Source organism: Salmo salar, chromosome ssa02, assembly GCF_905237065.1.
Source record: "Salmo salar chromosome ssa02, Ssal_v3.1, whole genome shotgun sequence".
NCBI lineage: Eukaryota > Metazoa > Chordata > Actinopteri > Salmoniformes > Salmonidae > Salmo > Salmo salar.
The window spans coordinates 69,206,003-69,223,748 of record NC_059443.1 but is presented as its reverse complement, the minus strand read 5'-3'; the positions used below and the strand labels follow the sequence as shown (position 1 = coordinate 69,223,748).

The 17,746-nt window shown below is 46.9% G+C and overlaps 1 protein-coding gene across 1 annotated transcript in view; it reads right to left on the bottom strand.

Moving 5' to 3' along the window:
• Positions 1-5,759, bottom strand: part of LOC106591388 (neutrophil cytosol factor 4-like) — a 7,972-nt gene extending 2,213 nt beyond the window's left edge. Inside the window, 5 exon segments of the mRNA XM_045708862.1 lie at positions 298-368; positions 4,335-4,494; positions 4,727-4,795; positions 4,797-4,812; positions 5,516-5,759. Of these exon segments, the coding sequence (XP_045564818.1) occupies positions 298-368; positions 4,335-4,494; positions 4,727-4,795; positions 4,797-4,812; positions 5,516-5,550 (351 nt within the window). The 5' untranslated portion in view covers positions 5,551-5,759.
• Between the last annotated feature and the right edge of the window lie 11,987 nt (positions 5,760-17,746).

Sequence of the window (17,746 nt, the reverse complement as noted above, 5' to 3'; positions counted from 1 at the left end):
TTATACACAACGGGAAACTGTTGAGCGTAAAAAAAACAGCAGCGTTGCAGTTCTTGACACAAACCAGTGTGCCTGGCTCATAATACTGTACCCCGTTCAAAGGTACTTCAATCTTTTGTCTTGCCCATAATCGCTCTGAATGAGAAACATACACAATCCATGTCTCAATTGTCTCAAGGCTTAAAAATCCATCTATAACCTGTCTCCTCCCCTTCATCTACACTGAAGTGGATTTAACAGGTGACATCAATAAGGGATCATAGTTTTCACTCTGTGTATATTTTCCGTATGGCTTACCTTCATATAAGTGTTGAGTTCTGGAATTCTATTCTCTGCAATCTCCTTCTTATTGCCAATGAACACTTTACCTAGAGACACAAAGACACACACCATGGATAACCTTTCAACGTTTTTCCCCTCCAACAAGACCAACCAATAACTAAAACTCTTCCTTTCTGGAAATCGATCAATCTGAAATAACTCATTTCAAGGTTGACAGTATTGCCTTTGGTTGGTTGCATAAATATCAACAACATAATGACATTATAATTGCATTTCTCATCAGAGTTGATGATATGTTAATGAAACATCCCACAGGCTACAGATGTAGGATCTTCATTTGATCACTCTTTTGTCGCTGAGAATTTTCATGCACAGCAGGGAATGAAAACTTGTAGTGTATTCGAGGTTTAAAAAGGCCTCTAAAGTTTGTAATTTTCACTTTAATATGTCACACTTGATTTTCCCTAATGAAAAATGTATCAACCCCTACAAAAATGTCCATGAATCATAATCCACATTATAACTTACATTTCTTGTTGCTGCAGGATTATTTTCCTGCTGTAGTAAACTGGCTCAAATTAAGAGTCAACATCTGTAGCGTGTGTTCCATATGACACCCTATTCCCCATATAGCCACTATGTGCCCTGGTCTAAAGAAGTGCACTACATAGGGAAATAGGGTGCCAGTAAATAGGGTGCCATTGGGACACAGCCTGACAGTACAATACAAATAAACAAAGACTGTAGTTGAATGACTGTCCAACCAACGGCTATCTGAGATAGTCAAAGCACACACACACACACACACACACACACACACACACACACACACACACACACACACACACACACACACACACACACACACACACACACACACACACACACACACACACACACACACACACACACACACACACACACACACACACCTGCAGGACAACTAGGCCCAACTGAAGGTCACCTAGAACTTCTAGCTGAATATAATGGAAGAACATTTAGAAACACTCCCCTGAAGTTTCTTCTGTGCTCCAATTGTAACGTTCTACATTAGATTCAGCCTTGGCTATTTCCCTCTGCTGCTAAAACTCATTTAGAGGGAGAGAAAGAGAGGGGGGGAGGAGGAGGGATGGAGAGAGGGAGAGAGATGGAAAGAGGACAAGAGAGAGAGAGAGGGGGGGAGATGGAAAGAAGACAGATTGAGAGAGAGAGCGAGGGGGGGTAGAGGGAGGGAAAGAAGACAGATTGAGGGAGGGAGGGAGGGAGGGAGGGAGGGAGGGAGGGAGGGAGGGAGGGAGGGAGGGAGGGAGGAGGGAAAACTAAAACTAATTTAGCCCCATCTAATGACTGTGATCATCTCTATCTTCCCACCATCTCTTTCCCTCTGGCTCCATCTCGCTCTGTCTCTCTCCATCTCTTTCCCTCTGGCTCCAACTCGCTCTGACTCTCTCCATCTCTCGCCCTCTGGCTCCATCTCGCTCTGTCTCTCTCCATCTCTTTCCCTCTGGCTCCATCTCGCTCTGTCTCTCTCCATCTCTTTCCCTCTGGCTCCATCTCGCTCTGACTCTCTCCATCTCTTTCCCTCTGGCTCCAACTCGCTCTGTCTCTCTCCATCTCTCGCCCTCTGGCTCCATCTCGCTCTGTCTCTCTCCTTCTCTATATGTCTGTCTCTCTCCTTCTCTATATGTCTGTCTCTCATCTCTTTTCTCTCTATCTTTCTGTCTGTGGCCAAACAGTTGGATTTCTGCCAAGAGTGAATACCTGTTTTACAGAATAATTAGTGTCTCTCTGCAGGTGTACACTAGAAAACAAGGATTCTCTTGTGCTCTCTCTCTCTCTCTCCCCTCTTTCCTTCTCTTGATCTCTCTCCCATCCATCTATGTTTCCCTCCATCCATCACTCACTAACTTTTTCTCTCTCTCCTCTCCTCTCCACCCTTCCCTCTTTCCTTCACCCCCCAACCCCCTCTCTCTCTCAATGTTCTGTTCTGTACTCTCACAGTAACATAATGGAGATGAAGACTCTAAAGTCCAGAGAGAGAGTTACAGTAGAGGACTGTCAGTGAACTTTCTCTCTCTCTCTCTCTCTCTCTCACTCTCACTCTCACACACACACACACACACACACACACTTGGCCACGTGCCGTTTAAGCTCCCGAACGGCCGGCTTTTAAATGTAGACATTGGCTTAATGATGATCATGGAACTAATCATCAGTTCTCTCTATCTCCATTCAAATGAAAAGAAAAGAGAGATGGAACCAGAGAATGAGTGATGGAGGGAGGGAGAGAGACAGAAAGAGATGGAGCCAGAGGGAAAGAGATGGAGAGAGATGGAGGGAGGAGAGAGACAGAGAGAGATGGAGTCAGAGGGAAAGAGACGGAGAGAGACAGAGATAGACGGAGAGAGATGGAGAGAGACAGAGCGAGATGGAGCCAGAGGGCGAGAGATGGAGAGAGACAGAGCGAGATGGAGCCAGAGGGCGAGAGATGGAGAGAGACAGAGCGAGTTGGAGCCAGAGGGAAAGAGATGGAGAGAGACAGAGCGAGATGGAGCCAGAGGGCGAGAGATGGAGAGAGACAGAGCGAGTTGGAGCCAGAGGGAAAGAGATGGAGAGAGTCAGAGCAGAGATGGAGCCAGAGGAAAGAGATGGAGAGAGTGAGAGCGAGATGGAGCCAGAGGGCGAGAGATGGAGAGAGAGACAGAAAGCGAGTTGGAGCCAGAGGGCGAGAGATGGAGAGAGACAGAGCGAGTTGGAGCCAGAGGGAAAGAGATGGAGAGAGTCAGAGCGAGATGGAGCCAGAGGGAAAGAGATGGAGAGAGTCAGAGCGAGATGGAGCCAGAGGGCGAGAGATGGAGAGAGACAGAGCGAGTTGGAGCCAGAGGGCGAGAGATGGAGAGAGACAGAGCGAGTTGGAGCCAGAGGGAAAGAGATGGAGAGAGTCAGAGCGAGATGGAGCCAGAGGGAAAGAGATGGAGAGAGACAGAGCGAGATGGAGCCAGAGGGAAAGAGATGGTGGGAAGATAGAGATGATCACAGTCATTAGATGGGGCTAAATTAGTTTTAGTTTTCCCTCCCTCCCTCCCTCCCTCCCTCCCTCCCTCAATCTGTCTTCTTTCCCTCCCTCTACCCCCCCTCGCTCTCTCTCTCAATCTGTCTTCTTTCCATCTCCCCCCCACTCTCTCTCTCTCTGTCCTCTTTCCATCTCTCTCCCTCTCTCCATCCCTCCCTCCTCCCCTCCCCTCTCTTTCTCTCCCTCTAAATGAGTTTTAGCAGCAGAGGGAAATAGCCAAGGCTGAATCTAATGTAGAACGTTACAATTGGAGCACAGAAGAACTTCAGGGGAGTGTTCTAAATGTTCTTCATTATATTCAGCTAGAAGTTCTAGGTGACCTTCAGTTGGGCCTAGTTGTCCTGCAGGTGTGTGTGTGTGTGTGTGTGTGTGTGTGTGTGTGTGTGTGTGTGTGTGTGTGTGTAAATGCTGAATAAAGTAAAAGTGTTTGGACTGACTGACGTCTTCATAATATCCAGTAATACAGAGAGGGAATAGGAGTCCTGGTCTATCTGATATGGTGTTAATACAGAGAGGGAATAGGAGTCCTGGTCTATCTGATATGGTGTTAATACAGAGAGGGAATAGGAGTCCTGGTCTATCTGATATGGTGTTAATACAGAGAGGGAATAGGAGTCCTGGTCTATCTGATATGGTGTTAACACAGAGAGGGAATAGGAATCCTGGTCTATCTGATATGGTGTTAATACAGAGAGGGAATAGGAGTCCTGGTCTATCTGATATGGTGTTAATACAGAGAGGGAATAGGAGTCCTGGTCTATCTGATATGGTGTGTTTTACACAAGGCCAGGTATTCTTACCTCCAGGAGAGAAGGGTACTATGACAGGGTGAATTATATTTTTATGTAACGCATACCGAACATTCATGTACAAGGACACACCCAACGGCATACACATACTATGTATATGTGCAAAAGCGCATATAACGTGCACACACACACACACCACCCCTCCCCTCCACCCCCCAGCCACCTCTCACCAGGCAGGGTGGGCAGCCTGCAGGTGTTAGGTCCAGATATGTCCTGGTCTCCAGGTGAATACTTCAGCTCCAGCTCACTGTGCAGGTTGAAGAACTGGCTGTACCTCCGGTAGATCAGGTACTTACTACCACCTCTGGTCCTGACCTCCATCACAAAACGCTGCCGGGAGAGAGGGTGGGGGAGGAGGAGGGGGGAGAGAGAGAGGGCGGAGCAGAGGAGGAGAGTGGGAGGAGGGAGGGAGGGAGGGAAGACGGGAGAGAGAATTCTTACATGAGCTTTTGAGATGCTTTTCACACCATTTTTTAGCGTTTAAAACGTTCTCACCATTCTCACTAGTGTCGTTATCGTGGTCAGTGTCCTGTGTAACTACGCATACAGAGACATACTTTACGTAATAGTAGATGAAGCCCTTTTTCTCCTCAATGTCTGCGATGGTGGCACTGATGGGAATGTCGTGCGAGAAGCTGGTCAAAATCACTGAGCGAGAGAAGGAAGGAGGAGAGAAGGAAGAGGTGAACTCAGACGTAAACAAACGCTTAGGTGACGTTCAGCTTCAAGACGTGCTGTATGGCGTCACTAATATAGTCAACCATGGATTGGGATTGAACCCTGGGGGTTATATAACTTCCGCAACATATCAGACAGGTTTGGTGGAGATTCAATTGCAGGGCTTCGTGGCACCGAGAACTCTCTCGCTCACACACACATAGCACCTGTGATGCGAGGAAACACGCGCCATAGCGTACACACACGCATTTATGTAGGGGGAATGTTGCAAAACGAGCCACTCTGGTGACTGTTATGGAATTTAGTTTAGTTTCAAATTCACACTCGTGACAGATGACTATTGTAGAAAGATTGGAAACGCGCAGAACAGACTTTAGAAGAACAGGCTACTACCACAGATAAAAGGGGACATATCTTCGCTGTTACTATTCTACTGCCTAGTTACTGGCTAAATGCCCAATCTGGCCCTCATCCCATCACAGCCACCTAATCATCCCCAGTTTCCAATTGGCTCATTCATCCCCCCTCCTCTTCTCACCTCAGTCAATTTAACTGGTAAAATAAGGGTTACATAAATACACAATAACAACAGTGCTGGATGCAGAAGTTAACATTCCATAATAGTCCTGTGCTGCCTTCAACAACCGCTGTCACCACTGGCCTCATAACTCACCTCTCGTCTCGTAGTTGCTTGGGCAGCGACGACATGTTGATGGAGACCGGGCCGATTGAAGAATGAAACTTTCTGATAGATTTATCAGAACACAGTGCAGTCGCACCTCACTTCAACCCTCCTTCGATTAACAGAAACCTGAAGTGAAAATCTGCTACAGACTCGCACCGCGGTTTCACGGAGCGGAACGAACGCGATTAGTAGGCGCAAACAGGCGACAGAGCGGGACGTGTGCAATCAGGAAGCGAAAATCAAGTTCCCCAAAATGATTAGGCTACACGCAGCGCCCGTTTCTGAAGTTTGCTGAGGTGAATGGGGAGGGAAACAGTTGTCTTGTTGTTGTCGAGCCTCTTAACAGAGAATCAAATCAAATAAAATATACTAAATGGTCATGATGCAGATGTAAACTTGCTAGGTTAAAATATATATATATATATATATATATATCCCTCTCTCACTATTGTGTAGGTTCGTTTATGCTTGAAAAGTATGTCAATTACAATGCAACTGGAAACATCAGGCATTGTACAATCAAGCGACAGGCAGAGTAAAATAGCCACTAATTAATAAATGGACCATGTATGTTGTAAATGTCTTCTGTTTTCTGCAGATAGAATGCTTAGCCTTGCACCTGTTCTTAAATCAGCCGTCATTATAAAGGAAGGGTGAGGAGGAAAGGAACCATTGAAGATCATTTTTACGCAGCCCTTGCAAAACCATCTAATCTGAGGCCTTTGGCCCAGTTGCAACATGTAAAGTCGATTCCTTTTCACTACATGTCAGCGAAGAGAGCAGTAAAGGGTAGAACAGGGTAAGGGAGAGTAGCAAAGGGTATAACAGGGGTAGAGAGAGTAGTAAAAGGGTAGAACAGGGTAGGAGCGGGTATAAGAGGAGTAGTAGAGGAGGGCATTAGGTGAACATTACATAGGGCAGATCTCGTTGCATTACTCCTACACATCCCTCTCTCGTCTCCTTTCTCAAAACCCATTGGAGGAGAAGGTCAGAGGGTAGGGACCCATCCAATGGGTTTTTGAGTAGGAGACGAAGAGAGAGGAAGTGAGGAGTATGCGATGAAATTTTCCCATTGGTTAATATATGGGTTCTGGTCAAAAGTAGTACACTTAAATAGGGAATAATTGCCATGTGAGACGCATAACCATAATATTGCCCTTTCATAGAGAAAAGGAGAGGGGGAAAGGAGAGGGGGAGAGAAAGAGAGAGGGGAGAGAAAGAGAGAGGGGGAGAGAAAGAGAGATGAGGGGAAAGAGAGAGATGGGGAGAAAGAGGAGAGTGGGGAGAGGGTGAGAGGGAAAGAGAGGGGGGGAGAGAGAGTGGAAAGAGAAAGAGAGAGGGGGGAGAAAGAGAGAGGGGGGCAGGCATCTTGTAGAGGGAACAGTCAGCAGTGTACACTGAATGTACAAAACATTAAGGACACCAGGTGAAAGTTATGATCCCTGTCGCTTGTTAAATCCACTTCAATCAGTGTAGATGAAGGAGACGAGACATGTTAAATAATCATTTTTAATATGATCATTTTTTTTCAATTGAGACATGGATTGTGCATGTGTGCCATTCAGAGTGATTATGGGAAAGACCAAATATTGAAGTGCCTTTGAACAGAGTATGGTAGTAGGTGCCAGGTGCACCGGTTTGTGTCAAGAACTGCAACGCTGCTGGGTTTTTCACGCTCAACAGTTTCCCGTGTGTATCAAGAATGGTCCACCACCAAAAGGACATTCAGCCAACTTGACACAACTGTGGGAAGCATTGGAGTCAACATGGGCCAGCATCCCTGTGGAACACTTCAATATTAGGAAGGTGTCCTTATTGTTTTGTACACTCAGTGTATGTATGCGTGTGCGTGTGTGTGTGTGTGTGTATGCGTGTGCATGTATGTGTGAGTGTGTGTGTGTATGCGTGCGTGCATGCTTATATCCCCTTGCCAATATCGGCATTTAAAGAGATGACAGAGGACATATCGATTCCCTCTCTATTCTCATACTGATGTGCCGACTGACTACACGGACACTTTGAAACCGAGTGTGTGTGTGTTTGTGTGTGTCAAATCTCCCGTGATGAAATGTAGATATGTATTTGGACACAAGTGGTGAAGCCCATAATAGACACACACACTAGGCCCATAACTTGGCTGTTCCAAGCTTCAGACATCCAAGTGTGTATTTAACACCAAGGTCACATCAGTTGCTCTGTGTGTGTGTGTGTGTGTGTCTGTGTCTGTGTCTGTCTGTCTGTGTGTGTGTACGTTTTACTATACTTTTTAGTACCAGAAGTCCTCACTAGAATAGTAAACCAACAAAAATTGAGAGAGGTGAGGACATTCTGCCGGGGTTCACTATTATTTCACACCCAGAAAAGGAGAGAAGGCCCCATGGAACCATTCCTAAATATATTCTACTACAGAAGAACATGTTATAATGTAAAACCTAAGAGGTGTTCAATAGATTATGTCCCAGGATGTTTTAAATGGAACACTCTTAGAAATAAAGGTGCTGTGTAGAACCTTAAAGGGTTCTTACAGTGTCCCTTATAGGAGAACCCCTATTAATCAACTGTTTTGGTTCCAGGTAGAACCATTTTGTTTCAGGTAGAACTCTTTTTGGGTTCCATGTAGAACCCTTTGGAAAGGATAACCCTTTTTGGAACAAAAAAAGGTATCCTAGAGGTACACCAAAGAACTCTCTTGGGAACCCTTCTTTTCTAAGAGTGTACAGTTCTAACTAGACGTTTTCCAACTCCTTAGTAGATGGTGTTATGTGATTATGAAGTATGGATTTTAGGGCCCGTTGTAACGGGCATTGTAAGGATTGGACCAAGGTGCAACGGGAACGTGTATACTCATCTTCTTTATTAATTTAAAAGAAGGAAAAAACAAACAAATCACGTATACAAAAAAATGAACGACACTAAACAGTCCTGTCATGTGCACAGACACAAAACAGGAGACAACTACCCACAAATCCCATTACAAAAACACCCCTATACATAGGACCTTCAATCAGAGGCAACGAGGGACAGCTGCCTCCAATTGAAGGTCAATCAACAAACCCTAAACATAGAAGTAGAAAACTAGACTGAACACTAACCTAGAACATAGACCAAAAACCCCGGAACACTCTAAACAAACACCCCTCTTATATAATACCATAGCTCAACAAACCCCGAACCACATAAAACAAACACCCCCTGCCACGTCCTGACCAAACTACAATAACAAATAACCCCTTTACTGGTCAGGACGTGACACCCGTACTAAACATAGTATGCAACACCATAAAAGCTAGTGTGTGTGTGTGTGTGTGTGTGTGTGTGTGTGTGTGTGTGTGTGTGTCAGTCAGTCAGTCAATGTAGGCTGCATCAATCTCATACTGTACTTCAAGATCTCTCTCTCTCTCTCTCCTTTCTTCTTCCCTTCATCCCCTCTGGAGGTCTCCATGTTACCAAGGTAACGGAGTTTCAACATCCCGAAAGGCGTGTCGGTCGAGTGTTCCCAGTAGACAGACTGTGTGTGGCATGTTATTTGCTTTGGCTTTGTATTGTAATCCAGACATGTCCACTAAAATATGAAACCATAGGGCATAGCCTCAGACACGCTCACAATGTACACACTGAGTTGTAACCCATATCGCACCTGTCATAGGGTGTAACGCTCCACCTGCGGCTGAAAAGCACTTGGACCATTTAAAACTGAGCTGCTTTCACTTCTCTCTCTCTCTAGAATGAGTTGACTCTGTCTATCTGTCTTTCTGTCTCTGCCTTGCCCTTGATTAACCCTCTATCCTTCCGTTGGTCCGTCGTCTCCTTATTTAACACAGACAGACTTACGTTACTGTTTCGCCTATTTAACTGTCTCTCTGCCTCCCTCTCTCCTTTTCCCCCTCTCTCTGTAGCCTGTCCACACTTCAGGAAAGTGCTGATGCAGGGTAATGCAATAGAGGGGGAAACAGCATGATGAACAGAGAGAAGGAATGGGGGAGACAGGGAGGGAGGGAAACAGAGAGAACAGAACAGGAGGAACAGGGGGGGTCAACCAATATGGAGAGAGAGAGGGAGAGAAAAAGAGGTGGGGAGAGAGACAGACAGACGGCTGTGGCCCAGGCTTTTGACTCCCTCGTTGTGTCATAGGGAGTATGTCTGGGATATTACACACACACACACACACACACACACACACACACACACACACACACACACACACACACACACACACACACACACACCTTTGACAGTGAGCAGCCACAGAGAGATGGATCTGGCCTTGGTTGCCAGCAGCTGGGGAGAAAGACTGATAAATATAGTCTGAGGAAGATGAGAGGAAGGACGAAGCAAGGATGAGGGGAAGTGAGAGAGGGGGAGCCTTTTAAAGAGATTGAGGGAGAGATAAAGGATAGAGAGATACAGATTGACAGAGGGAGATGGGGAGAGAGATACAGATTGACAGAGGGAGATGGAGGGAGAGATAAAGGAGACAGGTAGAGTAGAGAGGGAGAGATAAAGAAGACAGGTAGAGAGGGATAGAGGGAGAGTTGAGTATGTCCAGAACTTGTGAGGCTTCTGTTTCTCAAACTAGACACTAATGTATTTGTCCTCTTACTCAGTTGTGCACCGGGGCCTTCCACTCCTCTTTCTATTCTGATTAGAGGCAGTTAGCGCTGTTCTGTGACGAGAGTAGTACACAGCGTTTCTGCAGCTTTTATTTCAGAATAAAGTTCTTTGTTTCTGCCCATTTTGAGCCTGTAATCGAACCCACAAATGCTGATGCTCCAGATACTCAACGAGTCTAAAGAAGGCCAGTTTTATTGCTTCTTTAATCAGAACTAAAGTTTTCAGCTGTGCTAATATAATTGCAAAGGGTTTTCTAATGATCAATTAGCCTTTTAAAATGATAACCTTGGATTAGCTAACACAACATGCCATTGGAACACAGAAGTGATGGTTGCTGATAATTGGCCTCTGTACGCCTATGTAGATATTCCATTCAATAAATATACAATAGTCATTTACAACATTAACGTTAATGTCTACACTGTATTTATGATCAATTTGATATTTTACTGGACAAAAAAAACAAGGACATTTCTAAATGACCCCAAATTTTTGAACGGTAGTGTATATATTATGTAAATAAACCATTTTATACCAATTCCTTCCAGCTAGGTAGAGAGGGTGTAGAAACAGGTTATCAAGCAGACTGCAGAAACAGCATACCAAGCAGACTGCAGAAACAGGCTACCAAGCAGACTGCAGAAACAGGCTACCAAGCAGACTGCAGAAACAGGTTTACAAGCAGACTGCAGAAACAGCCTAAGAAGCAGACTGTAGAAACAGGCTACTAAGCAGACTGTAGAAACAGGCTACCAAGGTCAGCTGTATTTTCTCTGATTACTAGATTTCTTAGATTAAATCAGACTATTTTGAGGGAGTAAGCGATCACACTCATTCTAGTTATCTAAGATTAAATCAGACTATTTTGAGGGAGTATGCGATCACACTCATTCGGGTCACCTAGCCAAATTCAGCTAGCCATCAGCAGAACCGAAGCATGTGGAAGCCTTGAGCGAAAGAGAGAGAAGGGGGAGAGAGAGAGAGAGAGAGAGAGGAGAGAAAGAGAAGGGGGAGAGAGAAAGGTGAGAGTGAGGGAGAGAGGTAGAGAGGTAGATAGTGAGGGAGAGAGAGAGGTAGATAGTGAGGGAGAGAGAGGTAGATAGTGAGGGAGAGAGGTAAAGAGTGAGAGAGAGGTAGAGGTAAAGAGTGAGGGAGAGAGGGAGAGAGTGAGAGAGAGGTAGAGAGGTAGATAGTGAGGGAGAGAGGTAGAGAGTGAGAGAGAGAGAGGTAGATAGTGAGGGAGAGAGAGGTAGATAGTGAGGGAGAGAGGTAGAGAGTGAGAGAGAGGTAGATAGTGAGTGAGAGAGAGGTAGATAGTGAGTGAGGGAGAGGTAGAGAGTGAGAGAGAGGTAGATAGTGAGGGAGAGGTAGATAGTGAGGGAGAGAGATGTAGATAGTGAGGGAGAGAGAGGTAGAGAGTGAGAGAGAGGTAGATAGTGAGTGAGAGAGGGAGATAGAGAGGTAGATAGTGAGGGAGAGAGGTAGATAGTGAGGGAGAGAGAGAGGTAGATAGTAAGGGAAAGAGGTAGAGAGGTAGATAGTGAGGGAGAGAGGTAGATAGTGAGGGAAAGAGGTAGAGAGGTAGATAGTGAGGTAGAGAGGTAGAAAGGTAGAGAGGTAGAGAGGTAGATAGGCAGATAGTGAGGCAGATAGTGAGGGTGAGAGGTAGGGAGGTAGATAGTGAGGGTGAGGTAGAGAGGTAGAAAGTGAGGGAGTGAGGTAGAGAGGGTAGAGTAGTGAGGGAGAGAGGTAGATAGGAGAGGGAGATAGTGAGGGAGAGAGGTAGATAGTGAGGGAGAGAGGTAGAGAGTGAGAGAGAGGTAGATAGTGAGGGAGAGAGATGTAGATAGTGAGGGAGAGAGAGGTAGAGAGTGAGAGAGAGGTAGATAGTGAGTGAGAGAGGGAGATAGAGAGGTAGATAGTGAGGGAGAGAGGTAGATAGTGAGGGAGAGAGAGAGGTAGACAGTAAGGGAAAGAGGTAGAGAGGTAGATAGTGAGGGAGAGAGGTAGATAGTGAGGGAAAGAGGTAGAGAGGTAGATAGTGAGGTAGAGAGGTAGAAAGGTAGAGAGGTAGAGAGGTAGAGAGGTAGATAGGCAGATAGTGAGGGTGAGAGGTAGGGAGGTAGATAGTGAGGGTGAGGTAGAGAGGTAGAAAGTGAGGGAGTGAGGTAGAGAGGTAGATAGTGAGGGAGAGAGGTAGATAGAGAGGGAGATAGTGAGGGAGAGAGGGAGATAGTGAGGGAGAGAGGTAGAGAGGGAGAGAGGTAGATAGTGAGGTAGAGAGGTAGATAGTGAGGGAGAGAGGTAGAGAATTAGATAGTGAGGGAGAGAGGTAGATAGAGAGGGAGATAGTGAGGGAGAGAGGGAGATAGTGAGGGAGAGAGGTAGTGAGGGAGAGAGGTAGATAGTGAGGTAGAGAGGTAGATAGTGAGGGAGAGAGGTAGAGAATTAGATAGTGAGGGAGAGAGAGAGGTAGATAGTGAGGGAGAGAGGTAGATAGTGAGGGAGAGAGGTAGAGAGTGAGAGAGAGAGGTAGATAGTGAGGGACTGAGGTAGAGGAGGTAGGAGATAGTGATGGGAGTGAGGTAGAGAGGTGAGATAGTGGAGGGAGAGAGGTAGAGAGTGAAGAGAGAGAGAGGTAGATAGTAGAGGGGAGAGAGGTAGAGAGGTAGATAGTGAGGGGAGTGAGGTAGAGGTAGATAGTGAGGGAGTGAGGGTAGAGGTAGATAGTGAGGGAGAGAGGGAGATAGTGAGGGAGAGAGGTAGAGAGGTAGATAGTGAGGGAGAGAGGGAGATAGTGAGGTAGTGAGGTAGATAGTGAGGTAGAGAGGTAGATAGTGAGGGAGAGAGGGAGATAGTGAGGGAGAGAGGGAGATAGTGAGGGAGAGAGGTAGAGAGGTAAATAGGGGTAGAGAGGTAGATAGTGAGGGAGAGAGGTGAGAGGGAGATAGTGAGGGGAGTAGAGGAGAGAGAGAGTGAGGAGAGGTAGAGAGAGGGAGAGTGGGAGAGATAGTGAGGGAGAGAGGTAGAGAGGTAAATAGTGAGGGAGAGTGGTAGAGAGGTAGATAGTGAGGGAGTGAGGTAGATAGAGAGGTAGATAGTGAGGGAGAGAGAGAGAGGTAGATAGTGAGGGAGTGAGGGAGAGAGGTAGATAGTGAGGGAGAGAGCTAGATTGTGAGGGAGAGAGAGAGAGGTAGATAGTGAGGGAGCGAGGTAGAGAGGTAGATAGTGAGGGAGAGAGGTAGATAGTGAGGGAGAGAGGTAGATAGTGAGGGAGAGAGGTAGATAGTGAGGAAGAGAGGTAGAGAGTGAGGGAGAGGTAGAGAGTGAGGGAGAGGTAGAGAGTGAGAGAGAGGTAGAGGTAAAGAGTGAGGGAGAGAGGGAGAGAGTGAGAGAGTGAGAGAGAGGTAGAGAGGTAGATAGTGAGGGAGAGAGGTAGACAGTGAGAGAGAGAGAGGTAGATAGTGAGGGAGAGAGACGTAGATAGTGAGGGAGAGAGGTAGAGAGTGAGAGAGAGGTAGATAGTGAGTGAGAGAGAGGTAGATAGTGAGTGAGAGAGAGGTAGATAGTGAGGGAGAGAGGTAGAGAGTGAGAGAGAGGTAGATAGTGAGGGAGAGAGGTAGAGAGTGAGAGAGAGGTAGATAGTGAGGGAGAGAGATGTAGATAGTGAGGGAGAGAGAGGTAGAGAGTGAGAGAGAGGTAGATAGTGAGTGAGAGAGAGGTAGATAGAGAGGTAGATAGTGAGGGAGAGAGGTAGATAGTAAGGGAAAGAGGTAGAGAGGTAGATAGTGAGGGAGAGAGGTAGATAGTGAGGGAAAGAGGTAGAGAGGTAGATAGTGAGGTAGAGAGGTAGAGAGGTAGAAAGGTAGAGAGGTAGATAGGCAGATAGTGAGGGTGAGAGGTAGGGAGGTAGATCGTGAGGGTGAGAGAGGTGGGAGAGGTGAGATAGTGGGGGAGATAGCGTGAGGTTGCAGAGAGGTAGATAGTGAGTGAGTGAGGTAGAGAGGTAGAACGTGAGGGAGTGAGGTAGAGAGGTAGATAGTGAGGGAGAGATGTAGATAGTGAGGGAGAGATGTAGATAGTGAGGGAGAGAGGTAGATAGTGAGGTAGAGAGGTAGATAGTGAGGGAGAGAGGTAGAGAATTAGATAGTGAGGGAGAGAGGTAGATAGTGAGGGAGAGAGGTAGATAGAGAGGGAGAGGAGGTAGAGAGAGTGAGAGAGGGAGAGGTAGATAGAGAGGAGAGAGGTAGAGGAGAGGTAGATAGTGAGGGAGAGTGAGGTAGAGAGAGGTAGATAGTGTGACGGAGTGAGGTAGAGAGGTAGATAGTGAGGGGAGAGAGGTAGAGAGTGGAGAGAGAGGTAGGGAGAGTAGTGAGGGGAGAGAGGTAGAGGAGGTAGATAGTGAGGGAGTGAGGTAGAGGTAGATAGTGAGGGAGTGAGGTGTAGAGGTAGATAGTGAGGGAGAGAGGGAGATAGTGAGGGAGAGAGAGAGGTAGAGAGGTAGATAGTGAGGGAGAGAGGGAGGTAGTGAGGTAGTGAGGTAGATAGTGAGGGAGTGAGATAGAGAGGTAGATAGTGAGGGAGAGAGGGAGATAGTGAGGGAGAGAGGTAGAGAGGTAAATAGTGAGGTAGAGAGGTAGATAGTGAGGGAGAGAGGTAGAGAGGGAGATAGTGAGGGAGAGAGGTAGAGAGAGAGAGAGGTAGAGAGAGGTAGATAGTGAGGGAGTGAGGTAGAGCAGTAGATAATGAGGGAGAGAGGTAGATAGTGAGGGAGTGAGGTAGAGAGGTAGATAATGAGGGAGAGAGGTAGATAGTGAGGGAGAGAGGTAAATAGTGAGGGAGAGTGGTAGAGAGGTTGATTAGTAAGGGAGTGAGGGAGGGTGAGAGGTAGATAGTGAGGGAGAGATGTAGATATTGAGGAAGAGAGGTAGATAGTGAGGAGAGAGAGAGAGGTAGATAGTGAGGGAGTGAAGGAGAGAGGTAGATAGTGAGGGAGTGAAGGAGAGAGTGAGAGAGAGAGGTAGATAGAGAGGGAGAGAGGTAGAGAGGTAGATAGTGAGGGAGTGAGGTAGAGAGGTAGATAGTGACGGAGTGAGGTAGAGAGGTAGATAGTGAGGGAGAGAGGTAGAGAGTGAGAGAGAGAGGTAGATAGTGAGGGAGAGAGGTAGAGAGGTAGATAGTGAGGGAGATAGTGAGGGAGTGAGGTGTAGAGGTAGATAGTGAGGGAGAGAGGGAGATAGTGAGGGAGAGAGAGAGGTAGAGAGGTAGATAGTGAGGGAGAGAGGGAGGTAGTGAGGTAGTGAGGTAGATAGTGAGGGAGTGAGATAGAGAGGTAGATAGTGAGGGAGAGAGGGAGATAGTGAGGGAGAGAGGTAGAGAGGTAAATAGTGAGGTAGAGAGGTAGAGAGAGAGAGAGGTAGAGAGAGGTAGATAGTGAGGGAGTGAGGTAGAGCAGTAGATAATGAGGGAGAGAGGTAGATAGTGAGGGAGTGAGGTAGAGAGGTAGATAATGAGGGAGAGAGGTAGATAGTGAGGGAGAGAGGTAAATAGTGAGGGAGAGTGGTAGAGAGGTAGATAGTGAGGTAGTGAGGGAGAGAGGTAGATAGTGAGGTAGAGAGGATAGAAAGGAGGGAGAGAGGTAGAGAATTAGATAGTGAGGGAGAGAGAGAGGTAGATAGTGAGGGAGAGAGGTAGATAGTGAGGGAGAGAGGTAGAGAGTGAGAGAGGGAGGTAGATAGTGAGGGACTGAGGTAGAGAGGTAGATAGTGACGGAGTGAGGTAGAGAGGTAGATAGTGAGGGAGAGAGGTAGAGAGTGAGAGAGAGAGGTAGATAGTGAGGGAGAGAGGTAGAGAGGTAGATAGTGAGGGAGTGAGGTAGAGGTAGATAGTGAGGGAGTGAGGTGTAGAGGTAGATAGTGAGGGAGAGAGGGAGATAGTGAGGGAGAGAGGTAGAGAGGTAGATAGTGAGGGAGAGAGGGAGATAGTGAGGTAGATAGTGAGGGAGTGAGGTAGAGAGGTAGATAGTGAGGGAGAGAGGGAGATAGTGAGGTAGTGAGGTAGATAGTGAGGTAGAGAGGTAGATAGTGAGGGAGAGAGGGAGATAGTGAGGGAGAGAGGTAGAGAGGTAAATAGTGAGGTAGAGAGGTAGATAGTGAGGGAGAGAGGTAGAGAGGGAGATAGTGAGGGAGAGAGGTAGAGAGAGAGGTAGAGAGAGGTAGATAGTGAGGGAGAGTGGTAGATAGTGAGGGAGAGAGGTAGAGAGGTAAATAGTGAGGGAGAGTGGTAGAGAGGTAGATAGTGAGGGAGTGAGGTAGATAGAGAGGTAGATAGTGAGGGAGAGAGAGAGAGGTAGATAGTGAGTGGAGTGAGGGAGAGAGGTAGATAGTGAGGGAGAGAGGTAGATTGTGAGGGAGAGAGAGAGAGGTAGATAGTGAGGGAGCGGGGTAGAGAAGTAGATAGTGAGGGAGAGAGGTAGATAGTGATTGAGAGAGGGAGATAGAGAGGTAGAGAGGTAGATAGTGAGGGAGAGAGGTAGATAGTGAGGGAGAGAGGTAGATAGTGAGGAAGAGAGGTAGAGAGTGAGGGAGAGGTAGAGAGTGAGAGAGAGGTAGAGGTAAAGAGTGAGGGAGAGAGTGAGAGAGTGAGAGAGAGGTAGAGAGGTAGATAGTGAGGGAGAGAGGTAGACAGTGAGAGAGAGAGAGGTAGATAGTGAGGGAGAGAGACGTGAGATAGTGGAGGGAGAGAGGTAGAGAGTGAGAGAGAGAGGTAGATAGGTGAGGAGAGAGAGGTAGATAGTGAGTGAGAGAGAGGTAGATAGTGAGGGAGAGAGGTAGAGAGTGAGAGAGAGGTAGATAGTGAGGGAGAGAGGTAGAGAGTGAGAGAGAGGTAGATAGATAGTGAGTGAGAGAGAGGTAGATAGTGAGGGAGAGAGGTAGATAGTGAGGGAGAGAGAGGTAGATAGTGAGGGAGAGAGAGGTAGAGAGTGAGAGAGAGGTAGATAGTGAGTGAGAGAGAGGTAGATAGAGAGGTAGATAGTGAGGGAGAGAGGTAGATAGTAAGGGAAAGAGGTAGAGAGGTAGATAGTGAGGGAAAGAGGTAGAGAGGTAGATAGTGAGGTAGAGAGGTAGAGAGGTAGAAAGGTAGAGAGGTAGATAGGCAGATAGTGAGGGTGAGAGGTAGGGAGGTAGATCGTGAGGGTGAGAGGTAGAGAGGTAGATAGTGAGGGAGATAGTGAGGTAGAGAGGTAGATAGTGAGTGAGTGAGGTAGAGAGGTAGAACGTGAGGGAGTGAGGTAGAGAGGTAGATAGTGAGGGAGAGATGTAGATAGTGAGGGAGAGATGTAGATAGTGAGGGAGAGAGGTAGATAGTGAGGTAGAGAGGTAGATAGTGAGGGAGAGAGGTAGAGAATTAGATAGTGAGGGAGAGAGGTAGATAGTGAGGGAGAGAGGTAGATAGTGAGGGAGAGAGGTAGAGAGTGAGAGAGAGAGGTAGATAGAGAGGGAGAGAGGTAGAGAGGTAGATAGTGAGGGAGTGAGGTAGAGAGGTAGATAGTGACGGAGTGAGGTAGAGAGGTAGATAGTGAGGGAGAGAGGTAGAGAGTGAGAGAGA